The sequence below is a fragment of the Anopheles funestus genome, chromosome 3RL (genome assembly GCF_943734845.2).
Source record: "Anopheles funestus chromosome 3RL, idAnoFuneDA-416_04, whole genome shotgun sequence".
NCBI classification, from domain to species: Eukaryota; Metazoa; Arthropoda; class Insecta; order Diptera; family Culicidae; genus Anopheles; species Anopheles funestus.
In genome coordinates, this window is record NC_064599.1 from 48,822,835 (window position 1) to 48,847,970 (window position 25,136).

Below are 25,136 nucleotides of genomic sequence, written 5' to 3' on the forward strand. Positions count from 1 at the left end.
TTTTTTATAATAAATAAACCTGTTTTTGGTCAAGAATAATACTACTCTGCTACAACCACACTCCGATTTCAGCGATGTTTTCCTTATTGAAATATTGATTACAAACAATATGGAAAACAATGTTTCGTTTTTTTATGTTAATTTTAATCAATTAAAATCAATAAACAGAAAGGAATAAAAAACAAACAGTAAAAACCGCTGCTAAAAGAACTTAAACCCGGTTACGTTGTTGCATTTATGGGTCTAATTCATCAGGTCTAATGGCACTTTTCCGTCATTAGTTTGAAGACAAGGAACATCCAAATAATGGTATTTCTAAAAGACCGAATTAATGTAAAAAGTAAATTAATTTTGCTTTATTGATTAGGAAAACAAATGTAAAAATATCTATTTGTAATAAAGCAGCAAATTCAGGGTCTGTACGGTATATTAGGATCACACTAACAAACAACCATGCGTCTCCATTAGTATTGCTTTCAACATTGCATATTCTCCTAAACGGTTTCTATGATAGTAAATTGTTTTCTTTAATTAATGTGAAAATTTCGTTTCACTCTTGTCTTTGTTTTGTTCTCACTTGTTCCATTTTTGGTTTCTAGAGGAAGCGCCATGACAAAAGAAAACGTTGAAATAGTGCATATTATGATTTTTTTACTGGAAAATTCATTAAAGATATTTTTAAGAATTTGTTTATGGAGTATATCACGTGACAAATTTTCCCGAAATTTACCGTTTGATTGACCAGTACAATAAACGATAAATTAAAAGAAAATTATCATACATTTCAATTTCACAGGTACATTGGGTAAATTTTCATTTGTTCATTTACTATTAATTTTTCCTTCAATTACCCAGTAGCCAAGATAATCACATTTCTCAAACTGGCAAGTTCGTACTTGTCTACTTTTCACTTATATGATGGTAGCCGTGTAATGTTAATGAAGAATTTCTTCTTTTGTGACACTACAATATGATATATTAGCTAATACTAATATGATTAATGCTTTGTATGGAAACCTTTGCAGTTTTGCAGTGCAGAAACGTGCCATTTGCAGTTGGTAGGGGAAAATATTCTCCATTATGTGTTTAGATATCCATTGTTCGCCATATTCACATGGTTACGCTGAGTAACTAATTTACACTTCTGGGAGTCCTAGGCGAGAAATCAAACGAGGCCCCTGTGAAATGTTTGGGATGAAAAAAAGTTATGATTTTATGCACTTGCGAGCGACCGCTTAGGCTGCTTACCGTTAAACCCACCACTGGTTAAGCCACACAGAGCACAGAGCATAAACTTATTCTGCAAGTGTTGGGAGCTTTACCATGGATTTTAAATGAGAATTGTTACTTGAAATTCGTTCAGTACTTCTGCCATTTTTCGGTGTGTTTGGATTGGAGATCCATTAAAAAAATCCTCCAATTCCTCTTCAATGGCAACTGTCCTACGGATTTAAATTATCACTCTTAAACTTTCGTGAACATCTTTAACATGTTTCATCTGATAGCGCATGTTCACAATATGTTGCCATAAGCAAACTATGATGGAGCCCCTTTTCGTTGAAAATAGAAAAACTAAATCGAATGCCACAAAAAGTTCAATATTTGAAACAAGACTCGATATGTTGCGTTGAATAACAAAATTATTTTCATGATTGTAAGCTAGTACATAAGTTAAATTTTCTCTTTCTTTTCTTTTTTAATAAACATTTTTACAAAAAAAAAAATGTTGGCAGAATGAAATCGAACTGTTGAAGGCTAATCTCTACAACAAAAAATGCAAAAGCTTTAAACCAATCCAGTGAAGACAACTCTTGGTGAACCTCATACGGATGCATAGAAATTACACGAATATGTTAAATAAATGAGCTGTATCAGAAAACTTCTAGCACCTTTCCTTGGTGGCTCATAGTCGCTTAAACATTTGCATGCTTTTATTTGAAGTTAAAGCATCAAGAAGAACCTCGTTATGTCGTTTTCAATATCGAACAAAGTTTATCAAATTAATCCTTAGACCTCAGATAAATCGAGGATTAAGTAAGTATCGCACATTATTCATTGTTAAGTTAACAATGTGTGTATGCTTGGCTCGCTCATTTTATCTTCTATTTTATTATTATCACATGCATAAGCAAACAACAGAAATCAATTAAACAGAGTAATACAAATGAGAGCATAACCAACCTTAATCGTATGGTAGTATCACATAATAAATCATTTAAACTCTACGGTGGCAAAAAATAATAATATGACAAACACGCAATTTATAGCTCATAGTACTTTAAGCTACATTATCCATCCAGTCCGCGGTACATCTGTCGCGACAGTGTGTTGCCAAATCAATTCTTGCAATCGGTGGCTTCATCTGCGTGATACGTCGTTTGTTCACTTCTAACGAGCAATTCGCTTTCCTTATTGAACGGTAACGAAAATCGTTCCGGAATTGTATTTACTCATTGCTTGCCGCTAGCTTTTCTTTCTGACGATGTCTCCGCTTCTTGGTTCTCGACATCCCGCGGTGCAAGGTTGTCATTTTTCAATTTGAATTTATTTCTGGAAACATTCTCCCGCTGCCGAACCGATCTGCTGCTTTTCAATTCCCATTGCTTCTGCCCCTTCACATTATTTTTCTACGCATCGTTTACCTTTCGTTTGACTTGACGCAGTGTTCACGACCTCGGATTCCTTACCGCTCCTCTCTCGTAGCTTTTCGAAACGCCTCCTGTAGCCTACATTGCTGACGGATGCCTTCGGTATGTCCCCCTTTTTCAAACATTCTTCCTGGTTTCGCTGCTTTTCTGCTACATTTCAGTGCACGATTAACAGAAAACGAAGCATTTTACCGTTGAAAATCACAATGAATTTCATTAATAACACATTTTCATCGTCAAACGACGCTCGGTTGCCATAAATTGTTGCAGCACCCTCAGGGCAGGAGAACGGATCCTTCGTTACGGTTTCTTTGTCTGCTGCCACGTTCCCGGTTTTGCATTCCAGCGGCAATGTTTAGTGTTGACTTCCAGTACAAGCAGCACAAATATTTCCTAAAAACGAAGGTTGGAAATATACACTGTTTTGGCATCTGTTTCCATCGATAGCCGGCAGACCTTTCCAAGACGTTGTCCTTTTAGTTTCTTTTTTATTTTCTACAGGGAACATGCCACTAATAGCATGAAATGAGTATTACGGTAATCGATTATGGTTGCTTCACCGATTTTTGAACTTAAGATACAAGTAGAAACAGTCCACTTAGTTTCAAATGGTGTTTTATATCACTGACACAGTTGAACATTTTCTTAGAACGAACAGTACACCTGGACGCTCGTCCGTTATCTCACAAAAAAGTGCCATCAATTTACTAAATGATTTAAAATCTTTATTTATTGCTACTAAAGATGTAAGCCTGTTTATTTTTTTTTTGTTTATGCTATTCACTCTTCAATGAAGGTGTTTTTTTCTGTCTTCCTAATTTGTATATTTCCCATCTTCATCAACAACAGTGTTCTTTATGTATTTCGTTTTGTCTTTCTCTTAATGGTCATTATCAAACGTAGCGCTGCTACTGGAGAAAAAAATCTTATTTGACCTTTTTTGCTACCTGGAATATTTTTTGTTTCCTAATTTTTCTTGTCCAATAAACCTTCAAACTGATGGAGATAAAAAGAAACTTTCCATTTTTACATTCCTGACAGATGACTGGGATAAAGTCGGCCGTTGCTTCGTTTTTGTTTAATGTGATAAGATTACTCATTTAGCATTGTTTTGTAGCCTCAATTAGCATCCGTCCTGGGAAGATTGTAAGCTCTATAGAATGTATTTTTTTTTTTTAGTTGAGAGTTATCTCGAATGATCGCCTCTCAGATTGAAAGACCGTTAAAAGAAAATGCTAAAACAATAATTACTGTAACATTTTTTCAACGCAATCTCCGTTATTTGCGCCATGCCTTGCAACAGCGCGCTGTTAATGTTTTCTTGCGAAGTGAAGGGATTTTCTGACAAAAAAAAAATTCAAACAGCGAAACGAAGCGATTGGATCTGACGCTAATGAATATGGCTGTAGGGAAATTTTAATTCAAACCCATTTCTCGTAATTTTGATGCCGTCTTCCATCTACCGTTGGTATTTAACCAGTTTATGTTTGATGAGCATAGCAAAGGTTACGGGTTTCTAATTTCTGAATCGGGGATTTTTGGTATGATATGTTTTTCTTTTGAAGCTTATCATGATTCGCCACACTGGTACGTAAAACCAAATCAGCACCATGCTCCGTCAGCCGGTATAAGGTAGATGGGGAACGAAATTGTGCGCAATGGCGCAGGCGACCCGTGATTGATGACTTCAGGAAATATTTGTAAAGTGCGTGGAATGATCTACATTATCTCTAATGTTTCTTGTTTGTTTTTTCTTTCACCATCGTACCACTCATGCTACTATTCATCCACCTGTCCTTCGGATGCTTCGCTGTATACCTCGCTGCTGCCTAAACTTGGTACGGCCGGTCCGGCTAACAGATGAAATCTTTAAGCCTTACTCACCTGGATGAGATCGAGCGTCAGGGCACGACACCAACCATTATAACAAACGATTCACACATAAGAAAGGTATGTATCATTCCCGAATGTTCTTTAATTTCGTGTTTTGCTTGCAGTAAAATGTAGACTGATTGAATATTTTATGCAATTCTGTTATTTTGCTTCGCCAAATGTTAAATGTTAAATTGTTTAATTCAGTGTCTAAAATTAGTGTGTTTACTAATTTAGACTCTTTGGCTCTAGATGAATGGCTTCAAGGATTGAGAATAGCTAGAAAAGTATAACATAAATTAAACAAACTTGCGTGTGTATAACACTAATATAGGCCACGTTCGAAGCAATTTCCTGGTATCCAAAACATCACGTACTCCTTCTTGTGCAAATACATAATTTTCCTTACATTATGTACACCGTGTTCTGGTGTTACTTTTGCTATTTAATTGAGGCTTTGCTCTGGTTCTGAAATACACGGAACCTCTCACGAGACTCTTTTTACGAACACAATTACCCTAGCAAACTGACCTAGTCTGGTCCTTCCACGACCATGTAGGCACTTTCAACGGTCCCCTTTTGTTTGTCTGGTATCATCCTAATCACGTGACTGTATAATGCTCATCATTATATCGCACCACAATTGCTATTTGCAAGTGTTTTTTTGGTTCCTGCACCATGTTAAGCACCCTGCTTATAAAATGTATGCTTGCGTGACGATGTTATCAAAGATGGTTTGTAATAAATTGGATTCTAAACGGTTTTATGCATCGCATTTCTTGTACATCGGCATAGAACTATCTTTTACTATGAGGAATATTTGCGCTAGAATTATTGATTCCATTAGTATCGTAAGAAACATTGATTGATGCTTCATTAACACAGAGTCTAAGGTATTAATATCTTATTGCAATTGCTAGTAAAAACATTACAAGCGCTTTCCTTTCTCTCACATTCTGGAGATCTGTTCTTCTAAGGTTCTAAGGTTCTTCTAGTTTATTATTTGAATAAGAAATCTTATTGGAATAAGAATAAGAAAGATACGAATCACCCGCAACATGGTTTATAATGTTTCTTTTTACCATCTCTGGTTCATGCTCACGCAGAGAGGTCCTTTCATTGAATAGTGATGAGTTATTTTTAAACACTTTCCAACCTTGATGAAATCGGCCTTCATCGATACACGTCACAACACCACTACATACAGCGTACGATGGTTGGCATTGAACCCGGTTTTGTAGTGTTTTCCATCCATCCTTGTGAAAGGGACACCTCATTCTTCGGTCAACATGCTACGAAAGTTCATTGCGGTGGGTTGCCGGAAGCGCAGGCAATACCTCGTGTAATCAGGCATTAATCAGTAATGATATTCAAGGACCTTTTTAGTTGGAAGGCATACGTCCACAGCTGACCAGACTCATGGACGTTAAATCTCATCTAAAGAAAACCCCTAACCGAAAGCTCAAAGAATAGCGTGACTGGATATCATATGGGTTTTAAAAAGCAAAAAACGTATGGCATCGGATAAGTGATTTGTGCTCTCAAGAAAAAAAATAATGCTGTATGAATCGTACGAACTGAAAAATATTTATAATCAGTGTCAAATGCTTAGACATGTTACACATTTAACTGATTGGTGTTGCATGATATCAAAAGGAAGCATTCTTAAGTTTTTTAATGTAGGTTTAGGATTTTTGAATAACTATAAAATATGCTGATGATATATTAAATATACCAAATTAATTGCTAGCGTTGTTTAAATGTTTGATATCATTTAATACATGTTTTCCAATGCACTAAAAATAAAAATAAAAATGTTTTTTAATGCGCTGAAAATACTTTACAGAGTAATACGGCCAGGCTGTTTTACATGAATAAAAAAAATACTTTAAAGCTCAATAAGTTAGTACCAACAAAAACCACTGTCTGTACATGTGTTTGCGTTTTATTAAAATCAACAACTAATTTGTGAATGTGTAGGTTGCATAAAATCGTCGCTTGTGCTGTTATTAAGCCGTGGTAAAGCCGTTTGTAAATCACTGTGGTAATTTGCGTTGTGCGTTATTTGGAGTAATTAGATAATTTTTTTATCTAAAAATATAGTAGTGCTGTATAACATTTTATGAATTGTAGTTGAATATAAGCTTCTTAAACATAGTTTGTGCAATTTAGAAACGTTCTAATTTTTAAATAAAAACAGTAGACCGATTAGATGGTTCAACATTAGTTTACTAAATGAATACGAAATGTATTTTCTTTCTCTTTCTCTCTTTCTATGTATTTCTTCTACTCTTCTTATGCTACAATTGGTTTTTGCGTTGTTTTTTTTTGGTTTACATATTAATTAATAACATCTGCATTTTTCTTTTGGTTTTTTCACGTATTGATATTGTTTTTTCCTTTATTTTTGCCTGCTAATATTTTCTAATCATTGAGTCACTTTTCACTGGTTAATCGCTCGCCAAAATTCATATTGATTGCTTCTTGTTCGGCACTTTATACACTGTGTGATCTGCGTTTGCTGTCGATGCTTGTCGTACCAAATCTTCACCTGCTGAGACACAGAGTGATAATTCCGACACATCCAACACATCGATCGCATCCGCAAGTGGATCAGCCGGGTATGGCGGTAACACCGTGTCCGGTGGGTCCTCAGTTCACGCGGTCTCGCCTAAGGACGTCTGTGTGACACTTACCTCGGGCAGTGCGCTTATCGACATCAGCAACAGTGATGGCGGATGCATCAATCCAGCCTACGACAACGGGGACGGGAACCATCGTCGCGAGACGAACGAAGGCATCTCAATCAGTGATGTGGACGCCAGAATCTGTCCGAAACAGGAGAGCATGGAAAAAGCTCACGAATGTCAGGGTTCCGGGACGTGCTGTATGCTCACGTCGCCGTCTTGTGTAAAGGCTGCCCTGAGCTATTCGAGTAAAGTGAGCGGCACCAGTTCAACGTCGGCTTCTCTTAAAAAGAAATCCTCCTCTTTTTTGCACCGTGAACGCAAGAAGCCGGTTCTCACGCGCAGCCAAGTGAGTACGATTGAGTTTCATCGCAGAGGAGGCCAGGATTTGCAAGTGATAAAGTTTCCTCGATTTCTATTTTTTTATTGAAGTCGTTACATTGCATATTAATTTCGTTTCATTTCAATTTCTGTTATTTAATCTTGTTGATGCTAAATTTTAGATATATGAATTAAATATGCATTGTGATACCGCTGCTTGCACAGGTGTGATATCTACAGAAATTAAATTAAATTTGACGTTAAAGTTTCAAACATATTTCCAATATTTTCTGTGTGGATTTTACCATCGTAAGATAAACTGTCTTTCAATATAAAACACCAACTATTGCATGATATTTTTCTCATTTTTTTACAAAATTTATCGGTAGTGCTTTGTATTATTAGGATTGATAAAATAACATCTAATAACTAATGCTATGCATCTAATAACAGAAAACGTGCATTAAGTATCGTTTTTGTCTGTTCCATTATAAACTCTTTTTTATTTCCACCCAAAATTAATAATCCATTTTATTATTAGTTCGTTTGAGCTGACAATGGCTGTTTAAGCTGTTAAAGCGCATTCAATGACTGTTAAAACGCATTCAATGCGTAACCCGACAGACAAAGAGACCTCAAATTTGAGAGAATTACGGTAAAAGATCAAGAAGAACATGGAAAACGACGGCGAAACCCGAAAAAAAGCATGAAACCCTTGATTGTGTGTGTGAGCCGACAGAGTTTGTTGAAGCTAGAATTGTTTCCATCTCGTTCTGACCTACATTGTTATCCTGCGTCCTTACTCTAGCGTTCATCCCACACTGTGACGAGCTCAGTTTGCTGTGCGCTAAGTCCAGGGTGGACGTGTTGTGGGACTTAGCAAATTTTATATTTGTTTGTGCGTGAATGATGCGCGGAAGTTTGCAAGTATGCGCGATTGCTTTGTGCAGTGCAATATGCTGACCAGTGTTGTGATTTATGTAGAGTTGATGGGCCTTTTTATGTCATTAACGTGTGGTGTTAGTTTTTTCCCTACACTCCGTGCTTGCTTCGGCAAGCGCATTGAAATGTAGTGAGGGAAAAAACTTTCGGTGCATGTTGTGGAAACTTCTTCCCCTTTTCACACGACGATGAATTCAGTTGGTGTTGTGTTTGGTGTGTGAATGTTTATGCGTGTATTTTGGTGACAAATAGTGTCAAACATATTGTACGCGTTGGTACAGGATAGTGTTTTCGTCTTCCTTTTGTGCTTCTTTTGTGCTGCGTCATTCGCCGTGCGCACACTGTAATCCTGTGTGCAGTGAAGGATCGTTTTTTCTTCTTGCGCTGTTTGCCGCATCGTACGCGCACCCTAATCCAGTGTGCAGTGAAGGATCGTGTTTTTGTCGTCCTCTTCGGTGTTGTTCGTGTGTCGTCGTGTTTGCCATGCAGCGAAGCATGCGACATGACACCCACTGTTACACGTCTTACACTATAATTGTAGAGCGGTGCTACAGCCCCGCCTACTTAAAAATCATGTAAAAGCTCAAAAAATCAAAAACAGAACGAGAGGTCGCGATACGTTTTTGAATACGGGCGCGCGAGAGGCACATAGGGTTTTCCGATTCGAGCAGTGGCTTCGCGTCGAGTAGTTTAAATGCCCATATTTTGCTATACGGGAAGTTTCGTCCTATTATGTGCCACAATTGTGCTATCATGTCCTTCGTTACGCTTTTTGGTGCGTTTTGTTAAATAACTGGTTTAAATGGTGGTTTAAATAACTTACAATAGTCTTTACCACAAATCGAATCATAACAGTAAACAAAACACTGTGGCAGTATTGTTATAATCGCTCATTTGAATATAAATTATAATATTTTCAAACTCGAAGAACGTTACGTGAAGAAAATTTATGCATATATAAAAATGTTCGCAATGCTCATTATCAATTATTAATCTGATATAATCGATTGTGGTTTTTTCTTACTTTGTTTATTTTCAACATGGTTTCAACTATAAACGATATAATGAAATTATTACTTGGACAAAAACATTACACCGTTGCCAAAACAATTGTGACAATGGCGTTGGGAATGCACTCGTCGACATTAAATGCATAATGTGCATTGTAACTGGTAATGTGCATGGCATGTACTGGCAACCCGTTACATCGTACGACCACTGAAATAGGTCTCCAGCTCTGAATACTTCTCTGTTTGCTTCGAGGGCGATCACAATGATCCAGGCGTGCTGATACCGGCCACTAAAGGAGTACGGCTTGCGTAAGTATTCAAATTTAATGTTGTCTGTAACTATTTCGAACGATACATTGTGCAAAGAGTATACAGAACATTTCTTGAAAAATTGAAGAAAACTTAAAGTATACGACCACAAAAATGAATCATGAACTAACCGAAAATATTGCACGGTTCTGAAACTATAGTGTTTGGTTTTATTAAACTATTTCTATAATTATTTCTAAACATACAATTATTAATTATACAAATAATTCTATATGCATAATAAGCAGAAATATTGTTTTGAATGTTTTATTTCCTTACGAAATAGAAAGTAAAAGCTTGATACTATTTGGAAAATAATCATTTTAATTTTTTTTAAATATTTGTACAGTATGTACTTAGTGTTAGTTAGCATGGGTTTTAAATGTGGAAACTTGATCTAACCACAATTAAATATTACATACATTTGTTTAAAATTTCGTATGTGTTGTATTTAATCACCATGGCCAGCGTGCAAATTGTTGGTTCCCGAAGAAATCTTTCGTCGGCACGCCAATAAAATTGGCAACAAAAACCAGTACATAAGCAAATGAAATGAGAACTTCGAGTACCACATAAAAAGCAAATGGCACCCAGCAACTAACGTACCGGTACGGAAAGCAAATAATATTCCACCGTCACCGCGTAGGACGAAATTCTTGAAGGAAAAACTGGAATGTACCTTGCGAATAAGTTGACTGGAATGTCTGGAACAGATTAAATGTAAAGCATGCGCCAGCCTGTTTTTATTTCATTTTTTACAGTGATTTTCTGTAACGAGATTTGATAATCATGAAGTATAATTAAAGAATGTCGTTATCTGTTGGTCTTTAGCAGGAAGCGACAGACATAATGTTCGTTTGATTGAAATATCTTTCTCTTGCAGTAGGTTAAGGATAAAATTTGATACGTCGTAAAATAATAATTTAACAACCATTGTATTATAAAACATTCCTTTTCCAAGAGTAGATTAATACTCAACTATTGTTTCATAGCAATTCATAAAATTCAACACTAAGTCCATACAACACCTTACAATATCTTCTTTTATTAAAAAAAACGCAATTTTAAATACATATTATAATGATTTCCAGAGAATGTTTACGTGCCTCACTTTCTCGAAAAAGCTTGAGTTTCTCACAAATTTATGTTACCGACAATGGTTTCAACAATCCGCACGAGACGGGTGAGTGTGCTTTCACTAATACTACGCGCGAACAACTTTGGGACAGGTTTCCTTAAGAATATTAATTTTCTTACACCTTAGGCATACGGTACACGGAACCGCTGGATGGTAACATGGACATATCTGCCCTGGCGGGTCGAACGCTAATTGTATCGGAGCGTGATGCAACATCGAATCGCCGCACGGGCGGTCACCTGACCCTACAGAAAGCGGCCTCAGTAGGCAATCAGCCCTCGATTATGTCGTCCACCAGCAAACTGTTTACATCCACCTCCACGGATGACAACTATGACCAAAGCCCCAAAGCATCGTCAGCTTCTGGCAAGCAATCGAAGCAAAAATGGACAATACCATTTGGATCGAAGGTATGCATTACATGCACGGTGATGCAGGTCATTTATTTTAGTATTTGGTATTTTAATCGTTCTACCATCCCCTTCACTTTTGCAGGGACCACAAAAGTCGAAGCTTTGCGAACTGCTGGACAGCTACAACAAAGAAATTCCCAAATCGACGTCTTCCTCCAGTAATTTCAATAACCCCGAGTATGTAGACGCTTTAGTAGGCCTTAGGAACTTACCTCAATGTTGGACGGAGATCGTCAATTGCGCTGGTAAGTTGAAGCAAAGTATTATCTCGATCCTGGTCAGTCAGTCGACCCAGAAAACGCCACCAAAAACGTCATATCATCCTTGCCTGATCTACCAATTCTTTCAATGTTCCAATGATTCCCAATCAAAATTCTCTGCACTGGCCGGTGTGCGAAGGGATGAGCGAAGCAGAAACGAAAATCCAATCCGCCATCTGGGAGCTGGTGACGACCGAAGTATACTACATTCTCGCTCTACAAACGGTAACAGACGTAAGTACGCGGGACCTTTTAAGTAGAACTGTGAGGTACGGGATAAAGTGAGTTGGACACGTCGACGAAATTTATTTCCACGGTCCAGTACATCACGATGGAATTTTGGGCACATTCGCATGAGATAAGATTCTTTATGCCATCCAATAAGGAAGGCTGACAAGGATCAAGGCTCGCGCTATAGTTTTCAACTCCCAAAACGGTTCGCTTGGTTCGAGAAAACTTTGGCCTACCGCCTGCATTGGCCTGTGCGCGTAGATTGTGAGCAAATGAATTGGTTTAACTTTTATTGCCTCATATTTCTGCTGGTAGCAGGTGCTGCGGTTGGATTTCTTTTTCTCAGAACAACGGGACATACTGCCTCGGGTACCAGTATGTATTGCTTAAATTAAATATGAGATTTGGGATGTAATAACGGCAACATTTATCTATCTTTTTCCGTTTCTAAACCTACCAATTTTTGCGCTCATAAATAGTTTGCACAAGAAGAAAGAGACTTTAAATATATATTTGGAATATTTTTATTTGGAAGTTACGTATACTAGTTCGTTTATTAAACACTATATCATCAATAAGTCCTACAAGTTATTGGACCATATTGTCAACTGAAAACATTTCCTTTTTAAATAGATACACAATTATTTCTTTACTACCTATTTTGAAGTTCTTTGGTTAATAATTCTGTATTAGTTATTTTGTTGTTGCATATTAAATATAAGCATTTCATAAAATTCGCAATTCAATTGCGAATGTATTTTAGTTTTAAAACTTATACAACAATACAATAATTTAAAAATTACTAACTCTTTTCACTATGTTTTTATTGAAAGTTGTCAATTTTGGAATCACCTGCATATTTGTATTACTTTTAAACGTGGTTATGAATATTCACCACTGTATTGAAAGCCATTCATTTTAAGGGCTTGAAAATAAAAAAAATTCCAACCCTTTTCAAATTTATTGATCCTATGTTGCAAATTCTGCAGCGAGGTACGCTATTTTTAGCATTGTTTGTTATTCTTTTTCATTCCATTCATCTTTAAAAATTGGGTCACATTTCACGGTCAAGTATACTACCATTAAGTGGATACTCTATATAGTCTCGAACAAAAAGCATTTTTTCTTTGCCCTCCTGACTGCAATTAACTTGAACGCTTGAGTGAATTTTGCGTGTAGAGGTTTGCCTTTCAATATTAACGAAACGTCGCCAGTTTCAATGTAACTCATGAACTGTGTCATATGTCAATAGGTAAAGAGGTAAAAGTCTACAGTATAATGAAATAAATTTGACACATTCCCATGCGGACAGGCACGGAAACCCTCGTTAGCTGTAAAAAGGCTTCAAGTGTGAACAACTGGCTAACAAGCCGGCAATGTATCTCAATTTACCCGAAAAAAAAACTTCTCGCCCCAACATGCTTTTGGTGTGAATTGTTTTTATTCTGTTGTAGGTCCTTAGGCTTGGGGAAGTAAAAAAAAACAGAATAAATCTCGATACCACCTTTAATCTTTTAGTCGAGAAAAAAGGGCAGGCACACGACAAGTGTTGAGCAGTGTGGGGGAAATGATTTGACTTTTTGCGTTACATAGGTTCCAGCAAATTTACGCTTTGTTTGAGAGCGCTTCTCTCGTCGAACGCATATTGATTCTAATCGATACGTTTAGCACATGCTTCCAGGCATTGATTTATTGCCTCATTAAAGAGTAGTTTTGCATGGGGATTTTGCCACTGACAAGGAAGAAAAAAAGAGCTAAACTGAGGAATGAATAAAAGGAATACGGAAAAATGGAAGCCATACCTGGATTTCGGAATGAAGAAAAAAAAAACATTCCCATCATTCACCTGCTGTATTCGAGTTCAACTACACTGTGTTGCTACTGATTGCTTCTCTCCGGTTGGATGGATAGTTCAAACACATGCTACATGTTGCACGTTAGAATGTGTGAATAATTTATAGACAAGGATCTTCCAATGTTTCAAACTACAACAAGGCAATACAATCCAATCGGTATCATTTGCGATCGATAATACGAAACGTGGATACCTGAGGAAGCGGAACCTATAGCAGAAGTGTTAATGATTTATTTTATCTTTCTACGTCAAATCAACAGTCTGTAAAGTGTGCAAGTGAAATATGTGCGATTTTGATAATTTAATTGGACGAATTTTAATACGTTTCGAAAAGGATATCTTTCAATAGGTGAAATACGAAACCGAAAGAAAGGAAACGTAAGCTGTAATGCAGTAAACATTTTTTATGACTTAAGTCAGAGTTGATGTTGTGGCAGAACAAAACCAATTATATTTACTTCCTCTTTTGTGGCACTCCAGCCTCAAGACCTGTTGGCCATGCATTTCTGGATTAATTTGCTCACCGCTTAGGAGTCAGTCCTACGTATGGGAATAAAGTCCAGATAAGATTTGGTACCTATCGTATTGTGTTAATCGTGTCGTGAAATAATATTTACAAAAATGTAAATTTATCACATTTTCCCATGTGCAGTGCAGTTAGTCTACCGGTTTTCTGGATGGCTGTTTTTCAAATATTTTGCATGCAACGCTTTATTGCAGTAACTTGTGCAATACGGAGAGTACCCTACCTGCCTAGTATTTCTAATAAAAGTGATGAAGAATTGTGTAGTTTCTATGACGTATAAAGTTATTTACCTCTTACTGATTTTTTTCTTAAATATTTGCCAAAAAACACAACGGCTTTCTTATACACGAGGGTTTCTTAGAGATGGAAGAGACCCAAGAGGCCCAAAGTCTCTATAATTCTATAAACAACAACAAACCAATTGAAATTTGTTAGTTTTATGAAAACGAATTAGAATGGAATCTTTTTCGTAAATGATATTTTTCTTATTTCAACCAACAAGATATAAAAGTTTTAAATTTTCATCCCATTTTCAGCTTTTTCTTGCATGTTTAGAAGACATTCAGTCACAAAACATCCTAACGGATGTTGATCAGAACAAATTATTTTCCAACATCCGTGACATTTGGGAGGCTAACCTACGCTTTTGGACACTGTACCTTCATCCAATGGTACGTAGATAACTCTCAAACGTAACAGCATCATAATGGTTGTAAATCTATTAAAAGCTTTTCTAGATTCTATCTGTAAAGTGCTGTCATAGGTGAACAAAGACCCTGTCTAATGTTGCACTTTAAACATTTAACCATCTGCCAGGTAAAACATAGCCAACGGACGAGAGAACCAATGAGCATCTATTACTTTCAAAGAGGTTTTGTCGATTTCGCCACGATCTTCACGCCATACACTAAATACTGTGCTGAGCAAAGCACCTGTCAATACTATTGCAAGGAGATGTACCACAATAATCCGCTATTCATGACCTACTGTGCCTGGTGCGAATCACAGAAGATGTGCAACCGGTTACGACTAGCTGACATTCTGGTGCGTCCAATGCAACGGTTAACCAAGTATGGACTGCTGCTGGCGGCTATCAAGAAACATATCAACGATGAGGCAGAAGGCGAAGCAATCGATGCCATGGTGAGTTTTATTTCTAATATTTTTTTTTTGTTAACAATGTTGTATATTATTTCTTAAAAAGATTCTTATAGTTAAACTGTAGAATCTACTCAATAAATAGATTAGTCACGTGCTTTACACATGGAAACGATATTAAAATAACAACAGTTTCTCGATATATGAGTTCTCTGCCATATGTACGTGCAGTGGCGGATTTACACTTCTCGGGATCCTAAGCGGATATGTTGGGCTCTAAGCGGGAAAGTAAACGGAGCCCCTGTAATTTGCTTGGATTTGGAAAATTGTTCTGATTTTATAAACTTGCGAGCACAGGGTCCCCCGCCAATCTAATTTCCAAGTTTCAAGCCAATTTCCCCGTTATATCAAATGTTATTAAGAATTAAAAATGCAAAATATACCCGGTTAATACAACTCTCAAAAATGATAGAAAAGTTTTTAAAACCCAGTGTATTTTTCAAGAATAAAGGTCACGGTTGTATAACATCATCTTTTGTATCCATGATTTTGATAAAGAAAATTTTCAAAGCTGTCATACATGGAGTTTTGGTTTAATCTGTTTTAATTTTTTCCTCCCATATTAATATGAACCGGAAACGCTGAGGTGGTGTACAAGCGTGGTGCCCTACATCCGATCGTTTGTCGAATATCGTTTAATAAGTGGTTTACATTTCATGTTAAGGGATCGATTATTTTTATACACGTTGTTCATTACCGCAACGTACATATTTTTATTCGTCGCATTGGTATGTTTAACCAAAAAATACCTGCAGCCGCCCGGTGGTGCATGGGGCCGTTGGGGCGGCCCGGTGGTGCATGTGATAAACGGCGCCGGTCCACACGGCAGAACCGGGTTCAAATCCCATCCGGACCGTCCCCCAATAGCAAGGACTGACTATCCGGCTACGTGGTAAAATAAGTCTAGTAAGCCAGAAATGGCCGGCGTGACCTGTAAGGTCGTTAAAGCCAAGAAGAGAGAGAGACCTGCAGCCGCACATCCAACATCATTGTTTCATCTCCATGTTGTTAAACTATTACGTTAAACCATTTGTTGATTGCTTTTGTACATTGTTCCTACTTTTTTAATCTCCACTTTTCGCGCAGATACATTCAGTAGAGGAGTTTGTCGCTGGTGTGAATTCTCATCTAACGACACGACAGGAAAGCGAGCGTCTGAAAGGAATCAATGCCAGAATCGACTGTTACGAGGTGGTAGACGCAAACAACGAGATTTTAGATCGTATGGTAAAACAGCACAGTATCATGTTCGACCTCTGCCAGCCGATGCGCGGTATCGACCATGGACGAAAAGTATTTGTAGAGGGTGACCTGAAATACAAGGATAGTACTGGAAAGGTGAGAACATTGGCTAAAATACTATAATTCAGTTTTAAACTTTGTGATATATACGAGTATATCGATACAATCGTGGCGAGACACAAATACAATCAGAAAATGGTTGCATTTTCAATTATTTCCATCCATTTTTATACGGATGTACTGTGGCATGCCATGTCCATTTTGTGACCTGAACTAATGAGTATAATAGTTCCAAACAAATATATCATCGCTCTACCCCCGGTAGACAAGCTCAATGTACGTGTTTGCAACTTCATTATGTACAACAATCATAATTTTATTCTCCAATCATTTATCTTCTCGCACAATATGTTCATCTCTGTGGGTAATAAATCGTTCCACCGGCTCTGCCAGCACTCGCTACGTGGCGCAACAAGAAGTGTGTACCTCATACACCGGATATTGGAAGCATGTGCACATAGTACACTGTCGCACATTATTAATTGCTGTTTGGTCCGCATTTCGATAGCCCAGTTCCAAGTTCCAACGCATTTGTATTATTCATCTTGCCTCATTGCTCTTCAGATTGTTTGGCAGTTTCGTGCCGCTGCATACGTGGTTTAATTGACCGTAGTCAATAATGGATGGAAAACATGACTTAATTTTAATTTCAATAATTTATAGAGCTGCTTTTTTCAATTTGTTCTATTTTTCTGCTCGGTTAGAACGGCCTGGCCGTACCAAGATTAATTTATTTTTTGAATGCAATTGAATTTATTTGCATCCTACCTATTTTCTATTTCAATAGTATTAAAGAATATGAGCAAATTTTGAATGGCCATTACAAAGGTATTATGAGATATATTGTTATTATTATATAGCAATGATACAATAATAATGTATAATTTGTTGCAAAGATGTAATTAATATATATTTTAACATGTTTTCCATTTTTTTAAATGTTTAATTCACTAATCGACTTTTTCCGTAGTACACGCGCGACGACATGCGCTTGGAAGCCATCATTGAAAAAATTACGAGCTAAAATACAAAAATTCCGATAGGCTTTCTTGTAGTTTTGGTGTCTCTTTTTTATTTACACTGATCAATATTTTATGCAATATTTGTGTAGAATACATATCCTTACGAATTTGTTCGCTGTTTTGGGATATTGTTTAAAACGGTTTAAGCAGATTAAAAATATTTATCTTAATCTATATCCCCTAAGCCAACTAAGACCATTTCTTACGTGGTCGTGTAACGAAAAAGCAATATTAATAGTCATATTAGTGCTCACCAATAAATGATCTTTTCCGAACTAACGTTATTTACAACTCTCTATATATTTAATATAAATATATTTATCTTTGCAGATGGATGTGCATTGTTTCCTTTTTACGGACTTTTTACTAGTTTGTAAAAAGAACAAGAACGACAAATTAAAGGTAAGCTATTGACTATTTGCTTTCTTCTTGCTTAGACCATAGTATAAGATTCACTCATTCTGCACATAGTTCCACATGATGGCTCGGCTTACGCTGTGGCAGACATACCCTTTCCGTTAGTCAGTAATTCATTAAACGCTATCAACATGAAGCAATTAAGCCAGGTGTGAATGGCACGGTCATAAGCAAAAGTTTGTCACATTCATTTGCGGTACCTATCCTCTATTAATTACAAACGGTAGTGTATTTTCCACTTCGTACAGCCATCTGTATTATGATCCGCAAAGCAATTATATTGTCGCTGGTTGCTCCTGTTACATGAACGACCAGTCAGTCCAGTGAATGAATAAAACAAATACAAGCAGTATTTTCTGTATTTGGATTTCTGTATAAACGCAATGTTCACTCATGAATTCAGTACAGATTAAATGTTTCATAAAAGTTAAATAAAACTAAATGTTGCCTATAGTATGGGCTATACATAGTTGCCTTTAGTAGAAGGCACACGAAAGTCTCAGTCTAACTGTAGTAAAGCAAAGTGGATTGAAATACCTTTGCATATACATGCAAGTTTATAATTTATTTTTAGTTTTTTTTGTATTTTTTATTAGTATTATTGCTGTTTTCTTTTTCTTAACGTTTGAAATGAGTTTCAAAACCAAAGAAATATCAGATGAACAGTGTTAGAAAAAATAGATGGAATGTTAGATGGAAATAATTACCAAAAGCAACACAGGAAACATCCAAGAAGTAATGAAGTAAAATCGTATGTTATGGTCTTTAACGTATCACCAGCAACTTTAACGTTCTCACGTATATTTAAAAGATAAATATAATTATTTGCTTCTGTATTCAAAAACAAATGTTTCATATTTGCAGATCATCCGACAACCATATATGACGGACAGATTAATGGTACAGCTTAAGGATCAAGCCATTTACTGCTGCTATGTGAATGAACTGAACATGGTGGTAGCGGCATTCACAATGCAAAGTCCCAAAGCCCAACATTGGTACGATTCGATCACAAAAGTAAAACATATTTACAATCGCATGAAACAAGGCACATTTGGCGATGTGCGACAGTACGGTAATATTATAAATATCAGCAACAGCTGCAACAACTCCACCAGCAATAGCAATATGAACATCAACAACGATAATCTAAGCATCAAAAAGTCACCTCTGAATAGTTCTATTGGTAGTCGCGTAAGCAGTCTGAACAACAGTCACAGCGGATCAGTCGATCTGAACGAATCGAAACAGGTATCGATTGATTTTGAGAAAACCAACTCCCTGTCGAGCGACGAAGGTGCCGGCGTCGGTAGCACAATGGCTGGTAGTGGACTCGTCATGATGCATTCGAAGTACGGTGCGGGTAGTGCTCGAAAGCCAAAGAATACCGTCTGCATTATGCAAACCAAATCCTCCAATTCATTGACTGTTCAACCGTACAGTGGACTTGGCCAAAGTATGCCTAATTTAAACCTTAATTCAATCCAAAACAGGTAAGTGCACACAGTTCTAACAACATGAACACTGTAACTTTAGCGTATTTTTATGGTACATTGATCATTAGTGCCATCCCAATGCCGATAGCATGTAGGTAATGAATTGCATACGCATATTTACATCAGTTAAATACTATTGGCGATAGTGCATAACTAAACAACAGGATTCTAATCTTGACTGAATCGTGGCTAAAATAAGGGATTCACCGTTTGGTTATGGGTAATACAATTTATAATAAGCTGAACGGATAAACCAAGCCCAATAACGGAGTTGTTAGAGTCAAACGAGACTAAACATGAAGTTCTTATTTAGTCACGAAAGGATAGACGCTACGATAGACACGATAGTAATCAGTACCTGACATCATTTTATGCACGTTCATGTATAACCAAACTGAAAGTTTTATAACTAATTGGCCTTTGTAACGCAAACTTAAAATCATTTACAGCAATACTCTCTCGGTGCCAGGTACATCCAATAGTCAATCCCATTCAGGCATGGTATTACTTTCTCCAAGCCAACGGGGCATTTCATATCCTCCTCCATCACCTACCAGGTTCGTACCCAAACTGCACGGTTTCAAGTATTCGCAAATTATTTTAATTCTTAATTCAGTACTTTAAATCATCTTCAATTTATGTTTAAAATTGTATTTCCAGATCCATTAGCCACTGTTGATGTACTTTGGTTTATTTATTACTGTTTGTTAGATTAGACTGATCCCCTTTGGTTAGTATTTATATTGATATTTTGTTTTTGTTAGTTTTCATAATCTTTTTTTTATTTCATTTTATGTTGTAGCATGTACGATGGTAGACTCGTGCGATATGTTAGCAGATAGAATTGTTGTTTCTCATCGACCATCTTCGCATTTAAATTCATCAAACAATTTACCAAATGCATTTGTTTCACATACACATGATACTAACACGTAATATTTTTACGGTTTAAATTTCTTTCATATCGTTCCATGTTTATTCCTTGTTTTGAACTTCTACTCACAAAGAGCAACGCTGCGCCGCGGATTCGCATTCTCTACGTCAATCAAAAACCCACCGTTAATCAAGACACGCAACGTGTCGTCGCAGCAAAGTTTCATGCTATCCCAGCAGCAAAGCTTCAACTCGGCTTCTCTCGGCCAACATCAACAGTGCCTACCCGCGTCGTCTAACATGCCGTCGTGCAGCTCCACAAATAATACCGGCACGAACGCAGCAAATGAAGGATGCACTGGAGGAGGCGGTCTTTCGTTGTCTTCGGCGAACATATCGTTTTTCAAGCGTAAAAATAGCTTTCAAAGTGTACCCAACAACAGCGCTACCACCAGCATGGACCAAAGTTTGCCCAACGAAACCTAAGCAATAATCCTCACCAGCTCAATGCAAAGCGAACAAAGGCATTTGAGGGCAAAAGCAGAAAAAAGAATGCACCCGTCGAACGCCACTATCAACTAGTCCACTACCACGGTGCTGTATGGAAAAAGTTTGCTACTTGGTCGGAAGTTCATGAAGCCAACCATGATGTTAAATGCATCAATGCATTCCAACGGAATCAAAAATTGTTTGCTATAAGTTAACACAACATGTACATAAACATGTTGACGTCCATCGCGATGTCTAACCCCTGCTCTGTTGTCCAGTTGCATTCGGCAATTGCATTAAAAGACGAATAGAAGTAAATCTATCCGTTGTGTACATTACGCCAACCATCTGCACCTACGGAGGCTGCAAATTTGTATAATCTTTGTTGTGAAAAGCAGTGGCACACACACACATCAACAAAAAAGCCAGAACAAAACAAAGCTGTGAATTTTAATGGAAACGCATCAATGCAATTATCAGCTTGAGCGAGTTTGATATGTAGCACCAGTAGGCAAGCATTTAACGTATTATTTTTTTTCTCCCACAACCCGGTGCTAGGATTTAAATGTTTGAAAAGTTTTAAAGCATCTCGTTCAACGAGCAATACTAACTAGCTGAATTTTAAAATATTTTTAATACATTATATGTTGGGCATTGTGTCCCTTTTATTGCCGCTTAAATACAAGTGGATCTTGTTATTGAAATCCCTCTAGTCAGCGCAAAATGCTATATTTATGACATTTAAACGAGTGTTTTTTTTGTAATACAAACACAAAAAACAATCACGTTTAGTTTGAAAATGTTGATTTTTGTTTTATGTCTTTTTGCATAAAGGTTAAAAAATATTAACATTAAGTTCCAATGAAGTGGTTCTGGAAATCCAACTTTGGTTTTTAAAATTTATTGTTACTTCTAAAGTAGCTGAGCTATTATTTCTTTAAAAAAATTAAAAACTGCTCCTAAAGATGAATATTCTGTACAAACTACAGATAAAAATTACTGTAATGACCGAAGAGATAGTGGTTTGAGAATGTGTTGAACAAACGAATCAAACATAATACTTTAGCAAGGTTTGTAGCTTTATCAACATCATAGAATGTCTGAAATATAGGCAGACACAATCGTAATGTTGCCATTTTAACTCGAACGCATAAACGCAAAAATTTTTACATAAAAAGGGGAATGCTGCGAAAATTTAACAAAATGATAACATTTTACTGTGCGTATCATTGAAAGAGTAAGCAATAACGAGTTGCACCTCAATATGACTGGTTGCCTGTTTGTTTTTGTTTTTAATTTTGCTTTAAAATTTACGATTCATTGTAGAGATGCCAGTTTAATGCTATATATATGGAAATGTATTGATTTTATAATATAACAACAAATTGCCAACACAAATTACTGTGTATCTATGAGTGTATCGAAAAAGCAAATCATTATTAACATATCGATCAGGATGTGTTGTTAAAGGAAAGAAGAACAAAAGCGTACAATGATAATTTTAAACATTTTCCAACGTTGCTATTCTCTAGCGTAGCATTTTTTCCTGTATGATAATATTGTAGGATAACGAACCAAAATCACCTATACTAACATTCCATACGCCGCTACGTTGGGCTTTTGTGTGAAAAAAATAAAACGGCTCTAATTAGAAAGTACAGTGTAATGTTGTATGTACAGTTTACAAAAGGGATAGGGTTTTGTGCATGTTTTAATAGCATAAAAGAATGTCAGAAGGACGGTTGTTTTTTTAATTTGCGGTCAGGTAACCGCTAATCAAAGCCCTAGTTTTACGAATAATCAAATATATTATAGTGTTTTGAAAAGAACAGTTGTAGCTGTAGACATAGAAAAGAACCGTTTCGCAATTATTAAAATAAACCCTTGACATGTACATCAACTACGGTTACGCGTAACTCACATTTGAAGCGGATAGAAAAGTTGCTTTGCAATACTGTGGGATGTTATAATTTACCAAATTAGAAACATAATCAGAAGCTAGGAAGATACAGATCTAGATTTGCACAGTTTTGAAGTCAGTCGGTACTGTATTAGAAGCTTACCAAACATACATTGAATGGTGTTGCCACAATAAGGTAAATCATGTTGCTGTCGCTGCAGTAAAATTTAACGCAATAGTAATTTCTATTGCACGTGTTACAGCACATAGAAGATTTCAAATTTGTAAAACCAGTTACACAATGGTTAAGGGATAAATGTACGCAATTTAAAGACATTTGTGTAATGTATTGATTGATGTGCTCTGCATTTTGGGAAGTATCATCAATTAAATCATTTGTACATGTGGTTCTATTGTTTGTTTGTTTTTTACTAGCTCCATACGCTTAATCGGTTCATTAGGTCTTCAAGAAAACGATGAGGAGTGCGATACTGCGATCATATCTATACTTAATTATTCTTATCATTTAGACCAGGGGTCTCCAAGCTACGGCCCTCCGTAGAGATCCCGAGATTGGCCCTCAGCTGTGGCTATTCCACTCAAAGCGGCCCGCCATCTAAAAAGTTTGGAGGCTCCTGATTTAGACTAACCCCGCATTTTTTGACAATCAAATATGATTTTAAGACGATCTCTCTTTTATCAATCCGATACGCCCAAATTCGGAGAGCGTTAAATATTTTACATCGGTTGATCATGTTTTTTCCTTTCAACCTGTTCATACGGCATACAATTTGTTTGCATATCTCCCATTCATTATAACAATACGCTGTACGATCGTACCATTGCGGAGGTACAAAAAGTGCTTTAACAATGAAACATTTGTATCATTACAACAACAACAAAAACCGCCAATCTGAACAACGCTTAAAGCTGATTTGGAAGAGTAGTAAACGGGAGGAAGTACAAGGCGTGGAAAATGCAAACCAAAGAATTGTCCGAGAATCATAACATGAGCGTTGAGCAAACTCAACCTCGGGGTAGTATTAGTATTGTAGTGTTTGGTTTTTGGAAATTAATACAAATATCCTTCATCCTGGCTCGTTCTACGAGCACAAGGTGGGTAAGCGTTTCTTTCTAAATCTGTCAAATCAATGCCATGTCAATGGAACATTGTTAGCATTTTAATATGGGTGTCCCCACAAGGTACACGAATGAGACCGGTCTATTCTATGATACTGCGTTGCGAGTCATTTGTGAAGCTATCGCGCCAAATGCATCAATGTACAGTTTTATAATGATACTCAAGTAAAGCATTGGAATAGGACTGGAATATATCGGTATAACTGTAGTTTACTAAAAAAAAACAAACGAAACAAACATTGAAAATAATATATACAAATACACAAATATACATACATATACATACGCAAATATATATAAAAAAATATATATATACTTATACACATACGAATAGAAGATTGGTCTTATTTAAGCTATATTTACAAACAAAGCGAATCACGAAATTTAACTATTTGAATGTTGGAAAACGATCGGGAAACGGAATAAGCAAACTACATGATTTGAAATTTTGCGAATATTAAAATTTAACAACATCCTGTGGATAGTAGTTTTGCAAAAGTCAAACGGAAACGTATTTCTACATAATTGGCCGCCACATTGTTGAAAATACCATGATAACACAGCAGCCAGTGCTGTATGGCATTTCAGAACAGTACCCTGCTAATTGAAAAACATAAAGGAATATTTTGCGTAGAAGATGTATAGTTTATACATCCCAAAAAAAACACACGAAATGAAATGATGAAGCAAATTTCAATGTGGATGGATTGAAATTGATACTCTAGCTCAATTGTTTAAATTATGAATTTTATCCATTGAACAGATGATGTCGTGCTAAAATGTAACATCAAAAGAGGAAATCAAAACATAGGATAACAGTATCTAAGGCTTGCAATATAGGGATTAAATTCTTTATGTGTGGAAATTTGCAAACTAAACGAAAGACAAACTCAACAAATGAATGGACCTAAAATACAACAAAAATTAAAATACAAAGCAACAGTAACATAGAAACGACCATTGTTCAATGATATTGCAGAAGAATAAAATCAAAATCAACAACATAACATTTTGGGTTTGTGCTGTTCCTGTTTTTCTTTATGTCGTTTTCACGTAAATTATATGCATTTACATATGCAACAAGAAAAGAGTAAATGGTATGCTTATATTAAAAAATGCGTAAGTTT

At 36.5% G+C, this 25,136-nt stretch overlaps 1 protein-coding gene across 9 annotated transcripts in view; it reads left to right on the forward strand.

Moving 5' to 3' along the window:
• LOC125769602 (pleckstrin homology domain-containing family G member 5) overlaps positions 1-25,016 on the forward strand; it is a 74,722-nt gene extending 49,706 nt beyond the window's left edge. For 5 of the 9 annotated variants that reach the window (XM_049438359.1, XM_049438360.1, XM_049438362.1 and 2 more), the window contains 14 exons: positions 4,509-4,598; positions 7,086-7,556; positions 9,698-9,789; positions 10,881-10,972; positions 11,054-11,337; positions 11,423-11,585; positions 11,740-11,834; positions 14,749-14,883; positions 15,029-15,355; positions 16,457-16,708; positions 18,025-18,096; positions 18,976-19,604; positions 20,057-20,164; positions 20,615-25,016. In XM_049438359.1, coding sequence (XP_049294316.1) covers positions 4,509-4,598; positions 7,086-7,556; positions 9,698-9,789; positions 10,881-10,972; positions 11,054-11,337; positions 11,423-11,585; positions 11,740-11,834; positions 14,749-14,883; positions 15,029-15,355; positions 16,457-16,708; positions 18,025-18,096; positions 18,976-19,604; positions 20,057-20,164; positions 20,615-20,966 — 3,162 coding nt within the window. In that variant the 3' untranslated portion in view covers positions 20,967-25,016. The other 4 variants (XR_007419063.1, XM_049438365.1, XM_049438364.1 and 1 more) reach the window with 4 other exon arrangements.
• Positions 25,017-25,136: the final 120 nt, after the last annotated feature.